This window comes from Hirsutella rhossiliensis (genome assembly GCF_020360975.1).
Source record: "Hirsutella rhossiliensis strain HR02 chromosome Unknown scaffold00004, whole genome shotgun sequence".
Classification (NCBI taxonomy): domain Eukaryota; kingdom Fungi; phylum Ascomycota; class Sordariomycetes; order Hypocreales; family Ophiocordycipitaceae; genus Hirsutella; species Hirsutella rhossiliensis.
The window spans coordinates 2990245-3008827 of record NW_025408670.1 but is presented as its reverse complement, the minus strand read 5'-3'; the positions used below and the strand labels follow the sequence as shown (position 1 = coordinate 3008827).

The 18583-nt window shown below is 60.5% G+C and overlaps 4 protein-coding genes across 4 annotated transcripts; 1 reads left to right on the top strand and 3 right to left on the bottom strand.

Moving 5' to 3' along the window:
• Positions 1-534: 534 nt before the first annotated feature.
• Positions 535-1910, bottom strand: HRG_04571 (bZIP transcription factor domain-containing protein; the record flags this gene model as incomplete). The annotated part of the gene is made up of 3 exons (XM_044863042.1): positions 535-1054; positions 1110-1477; positions 1782-1910. The coding sequence occupies 3 exons, from the start codon at positions 1908-1910 to the stop codon at positions 535-537; spliced, it is 1017 nt and encodes a 338-aa protein (XP_044721656.1).
• A 1292-nt stretch (positions 1911-3202) lies between these two features.
• HRG_04570 (tRNA synthetases class II (D, K and n) domain-containing protein) lies at positions 3203-4977 on the bottom strand (the record flags this gene model as incomplete). The annotated part of the gene is made up of 2 exons (XM_044863041.1): positions 3203-3880; positions 3931-4977. 2 exons carry the CDS (start codon positions 4975-4977, stop codon positions 3203-3205), a joined length of 1725 nt encoding a protein of 574 aa, XP_044721655.1.
• Positions 4978-5599: 622 nt separating this feature from the next.
• On the bottom strand, positions 5600-10335 carry HRG_04569 (target of rapamycin complex 1 subunit mip1; the record flags this gene model as incomplete). Its single annotated transcript, XM_044863040.1, has 4 exons — positions 5600-5816; positions 5876-6205; positions 6248-9483; positions 9802-10335. 4 exons carry the CDS (start codon positions 10333-10335, stop codon positions 5600-5602), a joined length of 4317 nt encoding a protein of 1438 aa, XP_044721654.1.
• Positions 10336-13537: 3202 nt separating this feature from the next.
• On the top strand, positions 13538-18150 carry HRG_04568 (kelch motif domain-containing protein; the record flags this gene model as incomplete). The annotated part of the gene is made up of 7 exons (XM_044863039.1): positions 13538-13792; positions 13872-14229; positions 14300-14567; positions 14625-15414; positions 15463-15635; positions 15729-17445; positions 17506-18150. The coding sequence occupies 7 exons, from the start codon at positions 13538-13540 to the stop codon at positions 18148-18150; spliced, it is 4206 nt and encodes a 1401-aa protein (XP_044721653.1).
• Between the last annotated feature and the right edge of the window lie 433 nt (positions 18151-18583).

The window sequence follows — 18583 nt, the reverse complement described above, 5'->3', positions numbered from 1 at the left end:
GTCATGGGTGGCATGTTTTTTGCCCCCCTGGGGGAAGAGAATCGGTCGGGCATCTTAGCGCGCGCCGGGACAGATGCCGTCCGTTGACCAGAAATGGCAGCGGCACGTCCCGCCCCGGATTCCGTGGGCAGGCTTGCCGGCGCTTTCTATAAATAGGTAGGTGGGCAGAGGCCTCCTTTGTTTTATGAACGGTCCCTTTCGACTGCTATGTTACTCTGCCATGCAGCGCCGTAGGCTAAGTACTGTGGTTATGAATCCAAAGCAGGAAAGAAAGCTAGCAGGCTACCGTCTTCCCAAAGAAGCAAATCAGATGTCCAAAAGGAAAAAAATCATGTCAACCCATTCCCCACCTTACGCCATGCGAACCAAGCGACGCTCTCGTCTGCCAAACACGGTCTTCCATGGCTTGTAGTATCAAGAAAATCAGTCCTCACGGCGTCGAGATGGACTGCTCCGCGGGCCCTCGAATCCCCTCTCCTGCCTTTGATTTCCCTCCTTTTCACCTCCTTTCGAGGTCATTGCAAGCCTTCACAATCATAACAAGTCGTCGGAGCCGCTGGCGACGCTCTGCTCGATGGCGTGCAGGATGGTGCTCTCGGGAAAGACGGGTTCCTGGCCGTCACAGCGCGCCAGATTCCTGAGACGCTCGCTGACGTCGCCCACGTCGACGAGGCCTCGCCTGTAGAGGTCGTGGGAGATGATAAAGTCCCAGGTGGCGCCGACGGCCAGCAGTCGCTCGCCGTTGTCCGCGGTGACAACTCGGTGGGCGGGGCTCCTGCTGGGATGGCCCTGCAGGACGCTCGAGTAAAACTCCTGCGGTGTGTACCGGAGGGGCCCGGCAACGGCGGGGGGGGAGGGGGAGAGGGAGCTGTTGCGGCGGTTGCCAAGGGCCGAGGTGGCGCGCAGGATCTCGTTTTCGGTGGCAATCTTTTCCAGGTCGCGCTTGAGGCGGTCGTTTTCGTCCGACGACTTTTGCTGGGCGGCCTCGAGCGTGGCGAGCTTAGCCTCGAGATCCTTGACATGCTTCTCCTTTCTCTCGCGGAAAGCGCGTTGGCTGCAGAGGTGGTGAGCGCTTTGACCAGAGATTGTGGACATGAAGGAGGACGTACGCGGCGCGGTTCTGGGCTTTCCTCCTAGACTGGGCGGGGGTCATGAAGTCGTCGTCGTCGCTCCCTCTCTGCAGGGCGGGCATCTCGTCGAAGCCCTGGGCGGCATCGAGACCCGGGATGCGACCATTGGTGCTGCTGGTGGCCGGGGGAGGCAGCTGGGGCCGTGGGTGGCCAAACGCGGCGGCGCTGGAGTTGCTGGGGGGTGGAGGGGTGGGCGAATCGGCAAAGGATGGGTTGTGATGCTGCTGCTGCTGGGGATGGTGAGGATGAGGGTGATGGTGGGCAGGATTGGCGTAGCCCGGGGCAAAGTCGTATGCCTGATAGTGCTCGGCGGCGGCGGCGGCGGCGGCGGCGTCAAAGGCGTCGTGCTTGTCGAAGCGGAGGGTCAGCAGGGGCTGTTTCTTGATGCCCGGATGAGGAACAGGGCTTGGTCGTTGTTGGGAGGAACATGGCCAAGATATCTGCGAGGTCACGGGAGGGGAAACGCAGTGGAAGGCGAGGAGCGGGGAGCCGGGAGCCCATGATGCGGTCAATTGGTCATGCTCAGGTAATGCGTCTGCACCCAGCCATCCGAGAGCCGGGCAGGGTCTGACCGGGACGAGGAAGAAGCAGGGGGGAAAAGGAAACATGACAAAGGTTGACGACAAGAAAAGGGGGTTCTTGGGCACTGACAGGCGCAGAAGTGGTGCTGCCAAAGTCATCCGACGGCACGGCCGAGGGCTCCAGGCTGTTAATGGGCACAAAGGCCTGGAACGACTGGGCGCCGGGGAAGTGATGGTGGTATTGGCCGGTAAAGTCCATGGCGGCGGCGGCGGCGAGAGGGCGAGGCCAGGAGAGCGGCGTCGATGGTTGTCTGAGGCTATCCAGCCTGTTGAGGGAGGTGAGATGGGCCTCGGAGGCGACACAGGATCGGGGACATGACGTTAGCGGGCCATGGCCTGTACTTTGGGCGGTACCTCGCTGTAGCCCGGGCTTCCGTCACTGACGTCTCTTGCTCTTCCCACCTTACTTAAGTAAGTAGGCGAGTTTACAGTGCTCTCCCCATCTCCCTGTCCTGTCTTCCTGTCGCTGCGTCTACACGTACCGTACAGTACCTACCTACCTTACCTGGGTATGTACCTTAACCTACCTGCCTACCTAGGTACCTACCTAGGTGGATAAGGTAGGTAGGTACAGTAGGTAGCTTTGTGCATCTCGAGGGGCAATCCGGTATATCCATCCGTCCCGCCGTGCAGATCCAATGCAAGCCCCCAGAGACATGGCTCGCAGATGCCATGCCCATCATCGGCGCGCCTCGTCAAGCCACTGCTCAAGCCGCAAGACACGGGGTGAGGACTTGACCGCCTCCCGGCGCTGCGCGGCCCCGTCCTGTCGTACCTACACGCGACAATGCACACAGTCATCCATGCGCATCCATGCTCATCCATGCTCATCCATGCGCATCCATTCTCGGCACGGGTCAGGACATATACTAATGTGGCTGGCCATCCAGGTTGCCTCACCATGATGGGCTCTCCCTGCCGCCTGGGGGCCGAGGTTCCCGAATCGCGATTCACTCGCCTTGTTTCCCCGTCGCCCTTTCGGCCGAGCAGGGTCTAGGGTAGTATCATCGGCAACGTTTACCACCCACCCTGTAGATAGTCAGACTAGACGAGGAAAAAGAAAAGGCGCGTGGCCAACGTTGGCTTTCCCGGCGCAACCTAAATCGGACGACAGCCCTGGGCCGTCCCGAGTCCCGATCCCAGCCGAGCGTCTGCCGAGATGGTGGACAGATGGTGGACCCCGGATCCAACGAGGACCGTACCGAGGCCGGCCTGGGCCTGCCTTGGCCTGCCACCATGTTATATCCATACCCTGCCGTGACCAACAAGGCCTCTCTCTACTTCCTACTTTCGTGGACTCATATGTCATCTACGCGCCATTTCCTCCCTCCGCAGTGGCCGGCAAGCTCACGGCCCAGGCTTCCAATCCCAAACTCCCAAAAGACAATTTGGTTTCATCTCGGAGCTTCACCCTGCAAGTCCTCCATTCGAGCACACCTGTCTTACGCAACCCTCCCTCGTGCAGCCCCCCCCCTCTGGACGCGCCTTTGCTCAGGGAAGCAGTCGCTTGGGCGTGCGGGGATAGTAGCTCGCCAGGTGCACGCTCGGAAGGTTGAGATACCACGCCACCACGCGGTCCAGCCCGATGCCACCTCCGCCGTGCGGCGGCACGCCCACGCTCCTGAACACGTCGACGTACTCCTTGATGCCCGGGCTGGCCGGGTCGACGCCCTTTTTGCGGATCCGCGCCTCCAGCACCCGCGCGTCGTGGATGCGTTGCCCGCCCGACAGAATCTCCTGCCCGCGCATGAAAAAGTCAAAGGCGTTGGTCACCTTTGTATTGCCCGGGTCCTCGAGCGCGTAAAACGGCCGCGCGCCCTCGGGGAACTTGTCGAGCACATAAAAGTCGGTCCCGTACTTTTGGCGTATCAGGGCCCCGAGCGCCTTTTCCTGCGGCGTCGACATGTCCTCGTCGTCGCTCACGTTGCGGTACGCCTCGGGGCCTTCAGCGCGCAAGAGAGCCTGGCCCTCGGCAAAGGTCAGGCGCACCTCCTTGCCGGGCGCCGGCAGCAGAAACTCCTCCGAAGGATACACGGCGCGGATCAAGGCAACCTGATGGGCGCAGCGCTCGGCGAGGCCGCGGAAGATGTAAAGCAGCACGCCCTCCAGCATCTCGAGCACCTCGTGGTAGCTGTCCTCGATTTCCATTTCCAAGTCAAGCCCGGTAAACTATCAACCTCGGTCAGTGCCCTGTAAAATCTGCGTCCTTGTCCGCTCACCTCAGTCATATGTCGGGGTGTGTTGGAGTTTTCGGCGCGAAAGACGGGCCCGATGCAGTACACGCGCTTGCGCCCACCCGCAATCTCAATCTGCTTGTAAAACTGCGGCGATTGCGCCAGGTAGGCGCTCTTGTCAAAATACGGCATGGCAAAAACGTTGGACCCGCCCTCGGAGGCGGCGCCGATGAGGCACGGCGGCTCGAACTGGTTGAAGCCCTTGGAGTCGAGATACTCGGCAAAGAGCTTGCGCGTCGCCATGCGAACATCGGCAATGGCCTGCTGCACGGGGGCGCGCTTGTGCATGGCCGGGTTGTTGAGGTGGGTGGCCATGCTGGCGCTGGGCATGTTGTCCAGGCTGGCCGCCTCGACGCCTTTCCGGGCCTCGTCGACGGCGTCCTGGCCGGCGTCGTCGTCGTCAAAGTTGGTGACGGCCCTGTTTGCGACGGCGAGGCCCATGCCCAGGACCTCGGGCCCGGCGGCGATGACGTAGCACTTTGTGATGTGCAGCTCGAAGTTGGAAACGCGCACGCTCTTGACGGGCTCGAGGGGCTTCTCGACGCGGGCCTCGACCTGCACGTAGCTCTCGAGGTTGAGGCCGCCGATCCACTTGACCATGGGCCGGCTGACGGGCTGTCCGTCGGGACTGGCCGCGATGACGCCCTGGATGGCCCAGTTCCTCTCCTCGCGCAGCTCCACAAAGGCCATCTTGGCGCCCTGCATGCGCGAGTTTTGAATCCATCCCCGCACTCTGACCGTTTTGCCAATGTGCTCGTCACCAATGTTCCTGAGGTGAAGTCGCTCGGCGGCGACATTGGTCTTGGGCAACGCGTCGCCGTAGTTGTCCTTGGCCAGGTCCTCGGTGTTGCCGGCAGCCGCCTTTGCCGCCGCCTGGCTGGCCTGGTGCTCGGCAGCGCGGCGAGCCTTTTCGGCCTCCTTCTTTGCCTTGGCCTCGGCCTTCTTCAGTGCCTTCTTGGACGGCCCGGCCTCGCCTCCTTCGGCGTCCGAGGCCGCGGCCTGCGAGGGGGGTGGCGTGGCCTTGTCAGCCATGGCGTCTTCGGTTCGCTCTTGGTGTCTATCACGGGCAGCGAGGACAGATGCTCGAGGGAGCCAAGCGTGTCGGAACGCAGCGAGGGGTGAATCGAAGACGATGGGGTGTAGTGCAGCCCTGTCGGTTGGGATACGGATTGGGGGGAGCTTTGTGGGGGAAGGAATGACTCAAATTTCTACTCGAGAGGCAGCCGGTGATGGCGGGGCACCGGTACATGTTGCCCGTACCCCGCCATGACGCTCTTCTCTCTTCTTCATACTGCGAAGACTGGAACCCGACGCAATTCGCTTCCGGCAATTCTGCATTATCCATGTCAAACACGCAAGAGCTAGTGTATCTAGTAGCAGTCCGTGTCCACTGACTCGGCTGGACCAGCAAATGGAAGCTCCATGGTCCCTCCTCCAACTCCAGACCTCCCAACGCCGCTTCCTTCCAAGCTCTGCTGTTCTCCCTCTCCTCTGAGCTCAAGAGCGCATCGACCGGAATTATTACCTCGTCTCATGATACAGGAGGCGCCCAGAGCCGACGCGCTTCATCTTCGTCGTCAACTTCATCCATTACCCGCCCTGCTCAAAGCGAGCGTGGGCGCACTTCGCGCCGAGGCCCAGCCGCGCGCGGCTCCTAACCAAAATGCAGAGGCTCGGCCTTCTCGCAGGTGAACAGGTTGATGTGGTGGTCGCCGCGAGCCGCGCACGCCAGCATCGGGCGGTGAGGATGGAACGCCGTGGCTGAAATTGGCCCTCCGCGGTTCTGCTGCAGGAAGCTCGAATACGGCTCAAGGCGGGACAGTTCGTTCCCATCCAGGTTGAAAACCTTGACCGAGTGTTGCGACGTGCCGCTGCTCACTTGTCAGTTTCACGGCGCGGGCCCTTCTGACGGCGAATGGCGTCGACTTACACGGCGAATACCGGCAGATGCTCATGCGTGCACATTGTCCGCAGCGTGTCTCGTGTGGCCTGAATGGCGTGCAACGGCCGGTCCATCCTAATGTCCCACACCTTGACTTTGCCGTTGCGACTGGCGCTGAGCAGCTCTCTCTGCCCGCCGCGCTGCATGTGCACGCTCTTGATCCATTGCCGGTCCGATTCATCCTTCCATTTCCGGACCATGGAGTCCTGCGGCCGATTTCTCATGTCAAACACCCGCACAGCTCCGTCCCCGAAGCCTGCGACGAAGATATTGCCCGTCATCTGGTCCGACGTGAGGGACGTCACGCACGACCCAGACCTGGCTGGGATGTCCATGATGCACGTTTCGTGCGCGGCATACCACACCCGGATGACCCTCACATCGCCTGCCACCAGGACACGGCCCGTGACTTGCTGCCAGTCAAACACCATGCCCGAGTTGACGTTGCTCGGTACCATGTGCGTCAGAGCTCTCCACGACGTCGCGAGCTCGATCGTCGTGTCAGAGTCGTAGTTGCGGTAAACGCGAATCACGCCGTCCGAAGACCCCGTCAGCAAGAAGGCTTGGTCGTCTTCGTTGATGAACTTCATGTCACTAATCTTGGACCCCTCGGGATTTCCGTTGCAAAACCTGCTCAGGCGGCCTTGCTTCTTCCAGTCCCAGACATAGACAGTGTTGCCGTCGTCTGAAACCGCTAGGTGGTCCTCGTACTGATGAAACGTCATCTTGGCTGGCTGAGCGCCGTTGTTGACGATCCCGAGCTGGTTATTCCACTTGTGGCTGCCAGCAAGCTGCTTCAGCGGCTGCGTCTCCCGGAGCAGGGTTTCGTTTCGCGCTCTTCGCCACAGGCGTTCGTTGTATTCGGTGCTACCTGGTTCGTCCGCCTCGCTGGCCTTCATCTGCGGCTCGCGAAAGTACTCGATGGACCACTCGAGAAACCCGCTCTTGAGGGGCAGGGTCGGCAGTTTTGCGAGGTCCCGTTCCTCGTACGCCCCGGAGAGAGGCTCGCGCGCAACGTTGTACGACGCCAGGGCGTGGGATTGGTCGTTTTGTTCTGGGGGCGCAGACATCTGATCCGGTGGTACCTTGGCTGAGGGAGATCGGGGCGGCCTGGGGCTGGAGGGGGTGCCCGTGCTTGACCTGTCCTCGTTCCCAATAAACGACGGGAAGAGCAGGCTCGCGGTCCTCCGCAACAGGCCCGGGGAAGACACTGGAGGTGTGCTTGGCACGCCTCTGAGCGAGTTTCTCTGCATCGCACTGGCAGCCTGCCTCTGTGCTGCCTTGTTTGCCCGTCGCTGAATGTCTAGCATGATGGTCTGGGCCGGCTCGCCGATGCTCGAATTGAGGAGCGCATTGTGCACGTAGTCGACAATGATGGTCGCCTCGCGTTGCACCTCCGGATGGGGATCCACACTCAGTATCAGGGCGTGCTTCCAGCATGCCATGTACACGGTGTTGTGGGACAAGCCATGTGCCGTGACCTTGATGGTGCCATCCCTGTTCCTGTTTTCTGGCCTCGCGTAGTGAAGTCCCATTTTGTGGTCCTGTCCGTCGTCCTGGGGTGGAAACCAGAGATAATCCTTCTCCTCTTGAAGCTGTTCAAACGCCGCGACCATGAATTTGTTCTCGAAGCGAGTGATGAAGTGCGACAAGAAGACCAGAAACTCTTTGCGAACCATGGGGCTGCCATCCGTGCCCATGTCCAAGATCGTCCAGGCTATTGATTCCTCGATCCGGGCAACCTCTTCCGTCAGATCGGGAATGCCCAGAAACGTCGTCATGGCGTGTATCATGGCGGCTCGAACCTCACAACACGGGTCCCGTATCAGGTACGCCAGCTTCACGTAGGCATTCTCTCGAATGCCGCGCCATTTGGGCTCGGGAAGGCCCTGCCAAAGCTGGCTGATGCATAGGCATGCCCACTGTCGCAAGAGCGGGTTGTTTGCATTTTGCAGGTGAGCCAGGCAGTAGGACATGATGTCGGTCTGGTTGCAGACCATTTGGCCGTTCTTGTAGTCCTTGCAGAGCATTGCAAGGATGAATGCACACATGGCCTTGTGCTCGTCGCTATCAACCACCGGCAGCCCCTCGGATGGTTTGAGAATCTGGGCAAAGTAGCTGTATCCGCTGTCTTTGATGAGGTCCTGTTGGCAGGAAATGTCCACGGCGATGAGCCTGGCCCATATGAAGACCATGACGGGCTTCAGCTCCGCCGCCGCAGACTGCAGCAACTTGAGAACGTAGGGGAAAATTCCTATGCTGAGAGCCAGCTGAACAGACCACGGCCCGAGATCCAGGAATCTCCCGAGCAGGATGAGCGCTCGAACCCTGTGCTGCTGGCTCAGCAGCACCTGAAGCACGACGGGCAGCTGGTCGGGCGGCTTCTGCGCCATGGCGTCCCCCCGGGTGAGATAGACATCGAACGCCGTCAACTGCTCGGTGAAGAAGGTCGAGTTCTGATACTCGTACTCGACGCCTTCGCTCTCCTTCTTCCCTAGCATCGGAAGCTGCGCCAGTGCCATGTCCACTGCCAGGTCCCATGTCTCCCAGAGGGGATGTTGATGGGTGTCGGGCAGAGCAGGGTAGGATTGCGGGTGGCAGCCGTACACGGTCATGACGCGCTGGGCTAGAAGAAAGTTGCGAAATAGGGCAGCGACCATGAGGTCTTGGCGGAAGAATTTGCGGAAGAGATCCCGAGGGAGGGTTGTCCATGCAATGCTGTCGGTGATGGCCGTGAAGATCCAGTTCAGCTCACCGAGAGGAGTCCGCCTCTCCTGAAGTCGACCAGGCAGCTGCTTGGCACGTTCCGGCGTGAGATTGGTCTTCAGTGGGTTCTGGAGGACGAAGAACCAGAGCGCCATCTCGATCGGGGTGGTGAGGCAGGCGGTGAAGAGATCGGCCGGCAGGAGAGGATTTGTAGGGAGATTCTCCTTCACCGCACAAGCAGCCAGGTGAATGTAGGGCCGGAAGCTGGTCTTTTCGTAGTGAGGATCTCGCTCGGCCGCCTCCACCTCTTCCTCCTCATGCTTTTCGACGAAGCGATGATAGTTGTTGAGGATGTTGCCGGCCTCAGAGCAGTCCCAGACGAAGATGGTGGGTGCCTGCAGCCAATGCTGCAAATCGTACAGGCTGACGGGGATATACTGCGTATACGTCTTGTTGAAGACCCAGATCTCGCCCGAGGCCGTTGGCTTGGGCACGCCATGGCCGTTGTAGTGCAGCAGAACGCGCTCGTCCTTGGCGTTGCGGCGCAAAGACACGCAGAACTTTTTCGTTTCCTCGACAGACGGGTCCAGGTACTGCTTGTAGCGGGCCCTGATGGCCAGCGTCTCGTACTGGGCCTGGAGAGCCTTGCCAATGTTCTCGAGTGCTTTCTGGATGGGGGGGATGGTAGGGTCAGTCCAGGCCTCGAGCTTGGCGCCGGGCGTCGTCTTGAGCTGATCGGGCGGCTCGACGCCGATGTTCAGACAGACTGCCAGTGCGGCGGAGACGGTCTTGAGCCTGTCTCTCTGGCGCCAGTCCTGGAGGTCGTACTCGAGGGGCTTTGGCTTGCCAGTCGTCTCGTGGCGCTTGTCGGTGAAATACATGTACCAATTCTGGGAGGAGAAGTCAGCACGTTTTTTCTCCTCCCACAGTCGCGCCCAGCTCTCGAGCTGCTCCCACATGAGCTGTTCCTAAGACTTCATGTCGGACGAGCAGCTGCTAGAATCCGAGCGTAGCAGTCGGAGAAGGGAGGAAGAGGCGTTTGCCGCCACGAGCACAGAGCCGATTTGTTGGACCACCGGCCCGGCACGCGACCCCTCCTTCCCAGCCTCGATGTCGGCAACCGGTGTTGACGGGCCAACGCCCATGTCGCGGGATACACAAAGCACATGGTCCGGGGGAAGCGGAAGTAGAGAAAAGGCGCAACGTACGTTTACGAGCTGAGATATGATGTGTTCCGACTGGTAATGGTCCTCGAAGCCGTGCCTAGCTCCCCATTCGCGAATCTCGTCATCGGGTTCCGAATCGTCGGCTTGGCGGGGTGCGTAGTCGCTCTTGGATCGGTGCAGCTGGGGTTTGACTGGCCGCCTTGGTATCTCAGTCTCCAGGTCATCCCGGACCTCGGCCGGAGCCGGGACTCCGTTCTCCCTGCCGGGAGCGCTGAATGGCCGCCTGTCGCCGCTGTTGGAGGAGGCGTCGCGGTCGGGACTGCTGTCGCCCTGAGCCCTGAACCTCGACGTCTCCCCGTTGGTGGTGGGGTTGGAGGGCAGCGAGCCGTGCATGTCGGATCGCAGCGTCATCTCTGCAGGCTTTCCATGGGCCGCGCGCCGATGGTCGTGGGGCCGCGGGTGCGACGAAGGGCCGTGGTGCTGAAGACGCGATTGCGTCGACGAGGCGGCGGCGAGCCGGGGCTGGTGTGGGGATGAGTGCGGTGATTGAGTTGGCTGGGTCAATATGACAGTCATGGTCTCGTCTCGGGTCTCGACAATGATGTGCTCGAGAGGCACCGGCCCATGGTACACGACACAGCCTGAGTATTGGCATCCACGATGGGGGATGGCGGTTGGAAATGGATTGCTGCGTCCATCTGACGGAGGTGCGGCGGTGGGCGGAGCACTTGCCTTGTTAGCCTGCCAGCTGGCAGGCGGACCAAGGTGGGCAGGCGTGCGCTGTAGACGGTACGTCGTGCTTTGGCTGCACGTGCGGCGGCGCCGCAGCGCAACAGGGGCCGCCTTTGTCTCTGATACAAACCGCGGTCCAAATTACGGAGTATGGAGGTTGACGATGCCTGCCTTGTCCGATAACCTTGGCTGACCAATATCGTCATGGGCAGAGAGCGAGCGAGGCGTGGCGTCGGCCCTCCAATGCCTTTACTCTGGGAACTTTGAGCTTGACGCTTGCAAAGTCCCAGATGCTTGATCGATAGGCAATGTCTAAATTCCACCTTGAGTGCACAACAGCTCTCTCTCTCTACCTCGAACGTGTGCACTGTACTGTAGCGTAGGCACTGACTTCCCCAGCCACAGCAACGATTTTTACTTTTTGTTCGGCACACTAGCAGAAAGGACGATGAAGGTGGTGTGGTGGCTTGAGGCTGACCTCCTGTCCCAGTCGACGCAGCGTTGAGTCACACCGAGCCAAACACCACTGCTGCCGCTGCCTCGGTTCATCAACAGCTGATGCAGGTGCATCTCCGTCGGCATGGCCAACCACAGCCAACCGTCAACAGCCGTTGCGTTGCACTGTGACCAGGACACGCCGCGCCAGCCTCGACGCAGTCGCAACGTATCAGCTCCCCGGGCTCCGGACCCCAAAAGTCGAGCAACCGCCCGCCAGAGGTGTGAGTGGCAGCGGGCGACAAAGGACTCAGTACAGCAGGCCACAAATGAAGATGGGCAAGAAGAGCAGCCAACACGCCGGGTCTCCGAGTGTTCGCCTCATCCGCTACCCTCCGTAGCTGGCGTAAGCAATGCGCGCTGGGGAACAATAGCGACCAACCACACAATGCGCAGCCTTGTTGTGCGCTCGTGGTGGTAGGTCTGGATCGTGCTGGGGTGTCACGTTGGCCCTGGCTACGGATACGATTGGAAGAGATGGCCTGAGCCTGCAGGCCTCTGGACAGTGCTCATGGTTGGTCAGACAAAGGGGGCGACTTTGGATTGAGAAGGAGAGTGTCGGTTGTGCTCGCCAAGATGAACCAGCTGGCAGGTTGCCCCTTTTCGCGTCAGCTTGAAGCCTGGGCTGCGTCGCTTTTGGCTTGTTTTCGCGTGGGCTCCGTGAATGGCATCGACCCTGCATCTTTGCCTTTTTGTCCCTGGGGTCCATGAGCCAAGCCTGTCAGAATGAGTGGGCTCATGGCGGTAGACCAGGTAGCCCATGTGAACCCGCGGGTAGATGTGGATGCTTGGCCGGGTCCCGAAGCCACTCACCCACCGGTGTTGACAGTAATAATCATAACATGCGACGATTGAGTGCAACCTTGGCCTGGGTATTCGTAGTCGAAGCTTATTTCTCTCCCGTTGTTTGAAACAGACTTGGGGTATACCCGTCGTTAGTTTCGGGTCCTCCCCTTGCTCAAGTTTCGGCTTATGCATCTGCGGGCACGGTCCTGCGTGTTTCCCCACGGCGACGTAAGCGGTGGGGAGCCATGAACAACTGCAAGCAAGAGGGCGCAGTGAATACTCCGTAGCAGATCCCCTATGGCCGTGTCCTGTCTCGGGATGGCCTTTGGGTTCAAAGCCCACGCTTGCTCCCCGCCTGCGTGCCGTGCCTCGTTACGATAGGAACGGACCGCACTATACAGGCCTGATATCCGCAGGGAAAATACAGATGAAAAAGTATGAGACGGCCACCGGCACCGAGCTGGTCATTCCTCCGGCCGTTTAGGTACTACTGTAAGGGACTACTCCACCGCGCTTCAGGCTATTGCAATGCATAGCAGTGGCAGGGCCCTGGTTAGCGCGTGCTTGTGGGCCTACAGCCCTCTGAAAAAAAAATGAAAAATATTACAATGCGCGGTCAGTACGCGGCAAATGCTCTGTCTTGTGGCCAACGAAGCCCACCTAGACAGCTTCCGCTGATCGCGTCCGCACAGTCGACTGTAGTGCGTGCTGTGATGCTTGGCTACCCGGCGTCCCACCAGATCTGGCTGGGGTAAGTCGTGGATGCCAGTTGTGGGAGAGCGAAACGGGGTGGAAACGATGCAGGCCACGGGCGCAGAAGCAAGGTACTTGCACTCGCATGCATGTATGCAGAGCGAGTGTGTACCTTATTCCATCCACGCGCACGTACGGAGTACCGAGGACACGCATGCCTTCCGGACGAGGATTGCAGGCAAGCCAAGCACAGTATCCGCAAGCGCGTACTGTGCGTGCCTCGTACATGCTTGCGCTTCCATCCGCAATATCCCATTCCATCACACGCTCAAATCAGCCGCTGCTGACGCGCTCATTCACACGCGCGCTCTCTTCACCTCGGGCGCCGGGACTCGGCAGCCTCACCCCCGTGGGCCATGTTGCCCCGAAGACCAGATACCAGAGCCCAACCTTGCCCGCCATCCCCTGTAGTGCCGGCGCTGCTAGCGCGCAATGCACGGTAAACTGGCCTCAGGTCTGGTGCTAACGACGGTAGGTGTAGGTACCCGTTGGTCCAGCAAATTCACGGGCATGGCTCCGTACCTCGCCCACCAGCGGGTCTACTGTAGCACTGTGATATGAGAGGGAGATCTGCGGCGGTAGGTACTGCTGAGGTGGGTAGGTAAGTAGGTACCGCCTGCCACAGCATCGCGGCACAGCGGTTCATCCTCCGCCTCCCTGGGCCTCCCGTCCCCTGAACTGAACACCCCCTCCCCCCGAAAAAGAGATCTAACGGCTCTTCTTCCACCATCCCTTGGCTGGCACCACCGATGCTCGCCCAGCCATCTCCAGACCTTGAGCTCCGACTCCCCTGCTCCCCCTCGCGGCTGCAACTGGAAATTGCTAGGCGCCCGCTTCTCTGCCTCTAGCCGACTGACTGCCTCGCTCTTTGGATGAGCCGGCTCAGCGCCTACCGCCAACGCACCGACGACCGATCGACCGAGCAGCATTGTATCGCATCGCATTGCCGAGTCCGGCTGTTTCGACCGCGACGCCGCCCATCGATCCGCCGCCCAGCGGCCTGTAGCCGACCATGGCTTTTCTCTTCAAGTCCAAGAAGAGCCAGGACCGCGCTTTAGCAAGCCGCGACGGCAACACCGCCTCCCAGGGTGCCACTCAAAGCGCTGGCACTCGCCTAGTCCGCGATGAAAAGAGTGTACCGCAACAGCGCTCCACGCCCACCGGAAGCCTTACCTCGCTCGACAAAGATGGCTCCGACACGAGCCCGGGCCCGGGCCATGGGCGCCGTGGAGGGAGCGCAGACACGACCCAGCAAAGCGACCTGCCGGTAAGTAACCCACGCAAGCAGAGCCGTCCTTCTCCATAACCACCTAACCAATGTCCAACAGCTCCGAAACGGACTGCAGTCGGCCAACCCCAATGCCTCGCTCTATCCCTGGTCGCAGCGGCGATTGACCTACACCTCCCCCCATTCGGGCCCCTTCCCCCGCTATGGCGCCGCCGTCAACGCGACATCGTCAAAGGAAGGCGACGTGTACATGATGGGCGGCCTGATCAATAGCTCGACGGTAAAGGGCGATCTTTGGATGATTGAGGCGGGCGGCAACATGGCGTGCTACCCGCTCGCGACAACAGCTGAAGGCCCGGGGCCGAGAGTTGGTCACTCCAGCTTGCTGGTCGGCAACGCCTTCATCGTCTACGGCGGCGATACCAAGATTGAGGATTCCGATGTCCTGGACGAGACGTTGTATCTGCTCAATACCTGTGAGTGATGGCTCCCAGCACGGGCGCATCCCATGCGCTTTGACTGACAATGGCGTTTGCCCTCCTCCAGCAACACGACATTGGTCGCGTGCCCTCCCGGCCGGCCCTCGCCCATCTGGGCGCTACGGGCATTCGCTCAACATCTTGGGGTCCAAGATATTCATCTTCGGCGGTCAGGTCGAGGGCTTCTTCATGAACGATCTATCCGCCTTTGATCTCAATCAGCTGCAAATGCCCAACAATCGCTGGGAAGTCTTGATGCAAGGCGAGGCCTCACCCAAGATTCCGGCCGCGCGAACGAACCATTCCATGATCACGTACAACGACAAGATGTATCTGTAAGTCTTGGACCCGGGGGGCTGGCTGCTGGGCGTCTGCTGTGCTGACACGGTCAGGTTTGGCGGTACGAATGGCTTCCAGTGGTTCAACGATGTTTGGTGCTACGATTCGACCGACAACTCGTGGGCGCAGTTGGATTGCATCGGCTATATCCCCGCGCCTCGGGAGGGACACTCTGCAGCGCTCGTCGACGACGTCATGTACATCTTCGGCGGTCGCACCGAGGAGGGCAGCGACCTGGGCGACCTCGCCGCGTTTAGAATATCGTCGCGACGGTGGTACACGTTCCAAAACATGGGACCCTCCCCATCTTCTCGATCTGGCCACAGCATGACGACGGTCGGCAAATCAATTGTGGTGCTCGGCGGCGAACCTAGCGCGGCGGCCGCGGGCATCAACGATCTCGGCATACTTTACGTGCTTGACACGACCAAGATCCGATACCCCAACGATGGTCAGCAGCAGAATGCGCAAAGGGCGCCTCAGGGTCGGCGGCCGAGCACGGGCGAGGTACAGAGCCCTCCTCGCGTGTTGCAGTCAAAGGATGGGTCGACGGGGACTCCGGACCTTCGGAAAGTGGCCGGCGGCCCCCCTCCCGCTCCCGCCGTCGCTCTCACCGTCGCTCCCACCGTCGCTCCTCCTCCGGCTCCCGTTAATACCGCTCCGAATGTGTACAAGCCGGCCCCACCCGGCGGCCCCGATATCAATGGCTCGCCGAACCCGGGAGCTCCCGGGGCGCCGACGTCCAAGCTTCCCCGCACCGCCATGACATCAAGTCCGGCCGGCCCGCCTCCTCAGGGACCTACACCAGCGAAGCCTGTCGCTGACGCGTTTACCGTTGGACGAGTTCGTGGACCGTCTGCCGATCGCACCGCCGCAGTCAGCTCTCCTCAGATGAGATCGGCACAGTCCCCGGTCAGCCGCGACGTCAGAAACGAAAACGATATCAGTACTGTCAACGGCCAGCGCACGCCAACGCAGCCCGTAAACAAGGGCTCTAAGCAGGAGCCAGGCGTTGCTGACCCGGCCAAGGTTAAGCAGCAGCCTCGCCATGGCCAGTCCCAAGGGTCTGTTGATGCTTCGACAGAGCCTATCGTGAAGGCGCCGCGACCATCATCTCCACCTCCCCCGACTCGCCAACTGAGCAATCCTCTCTCCAGGCGCTCGTCAAGCCGCAACTCGCAAACAGTAGCTCTTCTCAAGGAGCTGGACTCTGCGCGGAATCGAAACGCCTGGTACGCGTCGGAGTTGGAGCTGGCCCGAAAAGCAGGCTACGTCTCTACTGCAGGCTTCAGCCCGACGCTGGAGGCCCAGGCGAGCGAAGCTTTCGACGACGAAGACCGGCCGCTTGTCGAGGGCCTGCTAGCAATGCGGACCGAGCTGGCCAACGTTCAGAGCGCCGTGGACAAGCAAGCAGTACTCGCCGCAAAGCAGATTGCAGAGGTGGAAAAGCAGCGTGATGCCGCTATTCAGGAGGCAATCTACGCCAAGGCCAGGATTGCTGCTCAGGTCGGCGGAAGTGCAAGCAGCACTCCCCAGCTGGACGGCGAGCGGAATGGCATGGGCGATAGGACAGGTGAGATGAGCAGAAAGCTTGCCTCCGCCCTGCACATTCAGAGGGAACTCCAGTCGCAGTTGGACAGCATGGCCGCCGGGCTCGAAGCCGAGAGAAGGGCTCGCAAGCTTGCCGACGACACCGCGACCGCAGCCCAGAAGCGAATGACTGAGCTGGAAACCTATAAGCAACGAACCTCGACCGAGACGGAGCAGCTGAAAGCGGAGCTGCATCTGGTGCAGCGCGAAGCCCGCGAGCAGTCCGTCGCTTGCGCGGAGGCTGTTGCTGCACTAGAGCTCCTTCGGGTTGAAAAGGCGGAAATGAACGCTCGGTACAACGAGGCAGTAGGTGACTCGAGAGAACACAGCGAGACATTCGAGTCTCTCAGGAGCGCCATGGTGGCCTCGCAAGACGCCAGAACACACCTGGAAAAGAAGCTGGAAGACGAGAGACTCCAAAGAGAGACGATTGAAGACCGATTCAACAAGCTCAAGATGGAGCACGAAGCGCGGACTGCGGAACTTGCCGTGGCTACGCAACGGCTCAGGGACGCCGAAGAGTTGGCAGAGAAACACGTCCACGAGGCAAGAACGCATCGGCAAGCCGTTATCTCTGGGCTCGACAAGATCTCCACTCGGGACCTCTCCCAGACCAACAAGGTTGATACCGAGCGCCTCGCTGTGCTCCAGAACCAGGTCGTGACGTCGAACGCGTTGGTCAAGAAATACAAAGAGGAGGCGGATGCGGCTGCTGACAAGCTACGGAGCGCCGAGGAGCGCATTGCTGGCCTGGAGCAATACCAGGAGCAGTCCAGTAGGGAGGGCGTTTCCATCAGGCGGCAGCTCCAGTCGTCGCTGAGGGAGGTGCAGAGCTTACAGGCCGCACACGCTGACATCAATAACCGACTTGCCGCTCAGCAGCTCGAGACGAATGCCATGACCGTTCAGAACAACGCCCTCAAGGGCATTCTCAGCGAGCGAGGAATCAGCCCGACGAGCGCTGTGCGGACCCGCGCCCTCACAAGCCCGCGGACAACCTCTCCCGAGCAGGGCCGACTACGGGAGCTAGAGGCGCAACTTGCCAGCGCCGCTGCTGCGCACGAGGAGACGAAACAGGCGTTTGCGGTCCAGGCACAGGATTCGGAAGTAGCGTACCGTGAAAAGCTTTCACAGCTCGAGAGCGACTATCAGTCGGCCGTGCACTATGTCAAAGGGACCGAAAAGATGCTCAAGCAGCTTAAGGAGCAGCTCACGCGCTACAAGTCTGACAATGGGCGCCTGAAATCTGAAATTGAGGAGCTCGAGAGCCTTGCGCAGAACGGGGTCGGAGATAGCTCAGCGTCTCGGGGCGACTGGGAAGGTGAACGCAGTGCCCTCCAGAAGAAGATTGAGAACCTCGAGAGTGAGCTGGACGGCGCGGGAGCCCAGCTGGAAAATGACCTTAGGTCCCTCAAGGCAGAGCTGGCCGAGAGCCACCGTCTACGGGATGAGGCTCTGAAGAGCAATGAGGAAGTCACGAAGAGCCTGAACTCGCACCGCAAAGATCTCGAGCAGCTGCAATCCGAAAACTCGATTCTGGAGCAGCGCGCGACTGATGCCGAGCAGAAAGTGTCGCTGCTGCTTGACCAGGTGGAGAACTCGGTCGACAGCTACCGACGGCGGAGCCGTCAGGTCGTCAGCATGAACTCGGACACGCCAGCGGGCTCCAACGGGCTGATCTTGGGCCATACTCGAAGCGATAGCTCTGACACGGCGAGTGCGTACGGCGGCAACGGCCTGGACGGTAGGAACAGCGTTGCCCTTGACCACCTCGCGACGGAGCTGGAGACTCTACGCAGCCACTGGGAGGCTACCAACAAGAATTACCGACTGAGCTCCAACTTTGAGTTTGACCAGCATGCCGGAGCCAAGGAGGAAGACGACAGCGCCGCCGCCGTTGGACTGAGCAAAAGCCTGGCCGACTGGAGGAAGAGGCTGGACACGGATGACCCCCCTCCCGCGGGCGCGGACAAGACGCACCCAAGTTAGGTGATGGATTTCTCCGCGACGTTCGTCATGACTTGGCCAGATATACCCACGACTTGATCTTTGCGTCTCCGTCATCCCTTTCCCTCTCGATTTCCTTCTATTGCCCTCTGTTGCGCTGCCTTGTCTGTTCCTTCGTCAAACGCCCCTTCCGGACGAGGGTGACGGGACTGGAGTCGGAGACAGGATGTGCTTTGTTGCGGCGTTTTGTTAATTCTACCTCTGAGCGACCGCTATCCCTCGCTTTTTTCGAATGTCTAAAATCTGAACCTATCGGGCCCTCGGCCCTATACCTTCCCTCCCCTCCTTTCACCACCCTTTTATCATTCTTTCCCCATCACACTGCGCTCGGACGCGAGACCTTGCCGGCATTCCATCGCGTCTGCGGCAAGAAGGGAGCTGGCTGGTATGTGTACACCTGTTTTTCGTGGCTGGC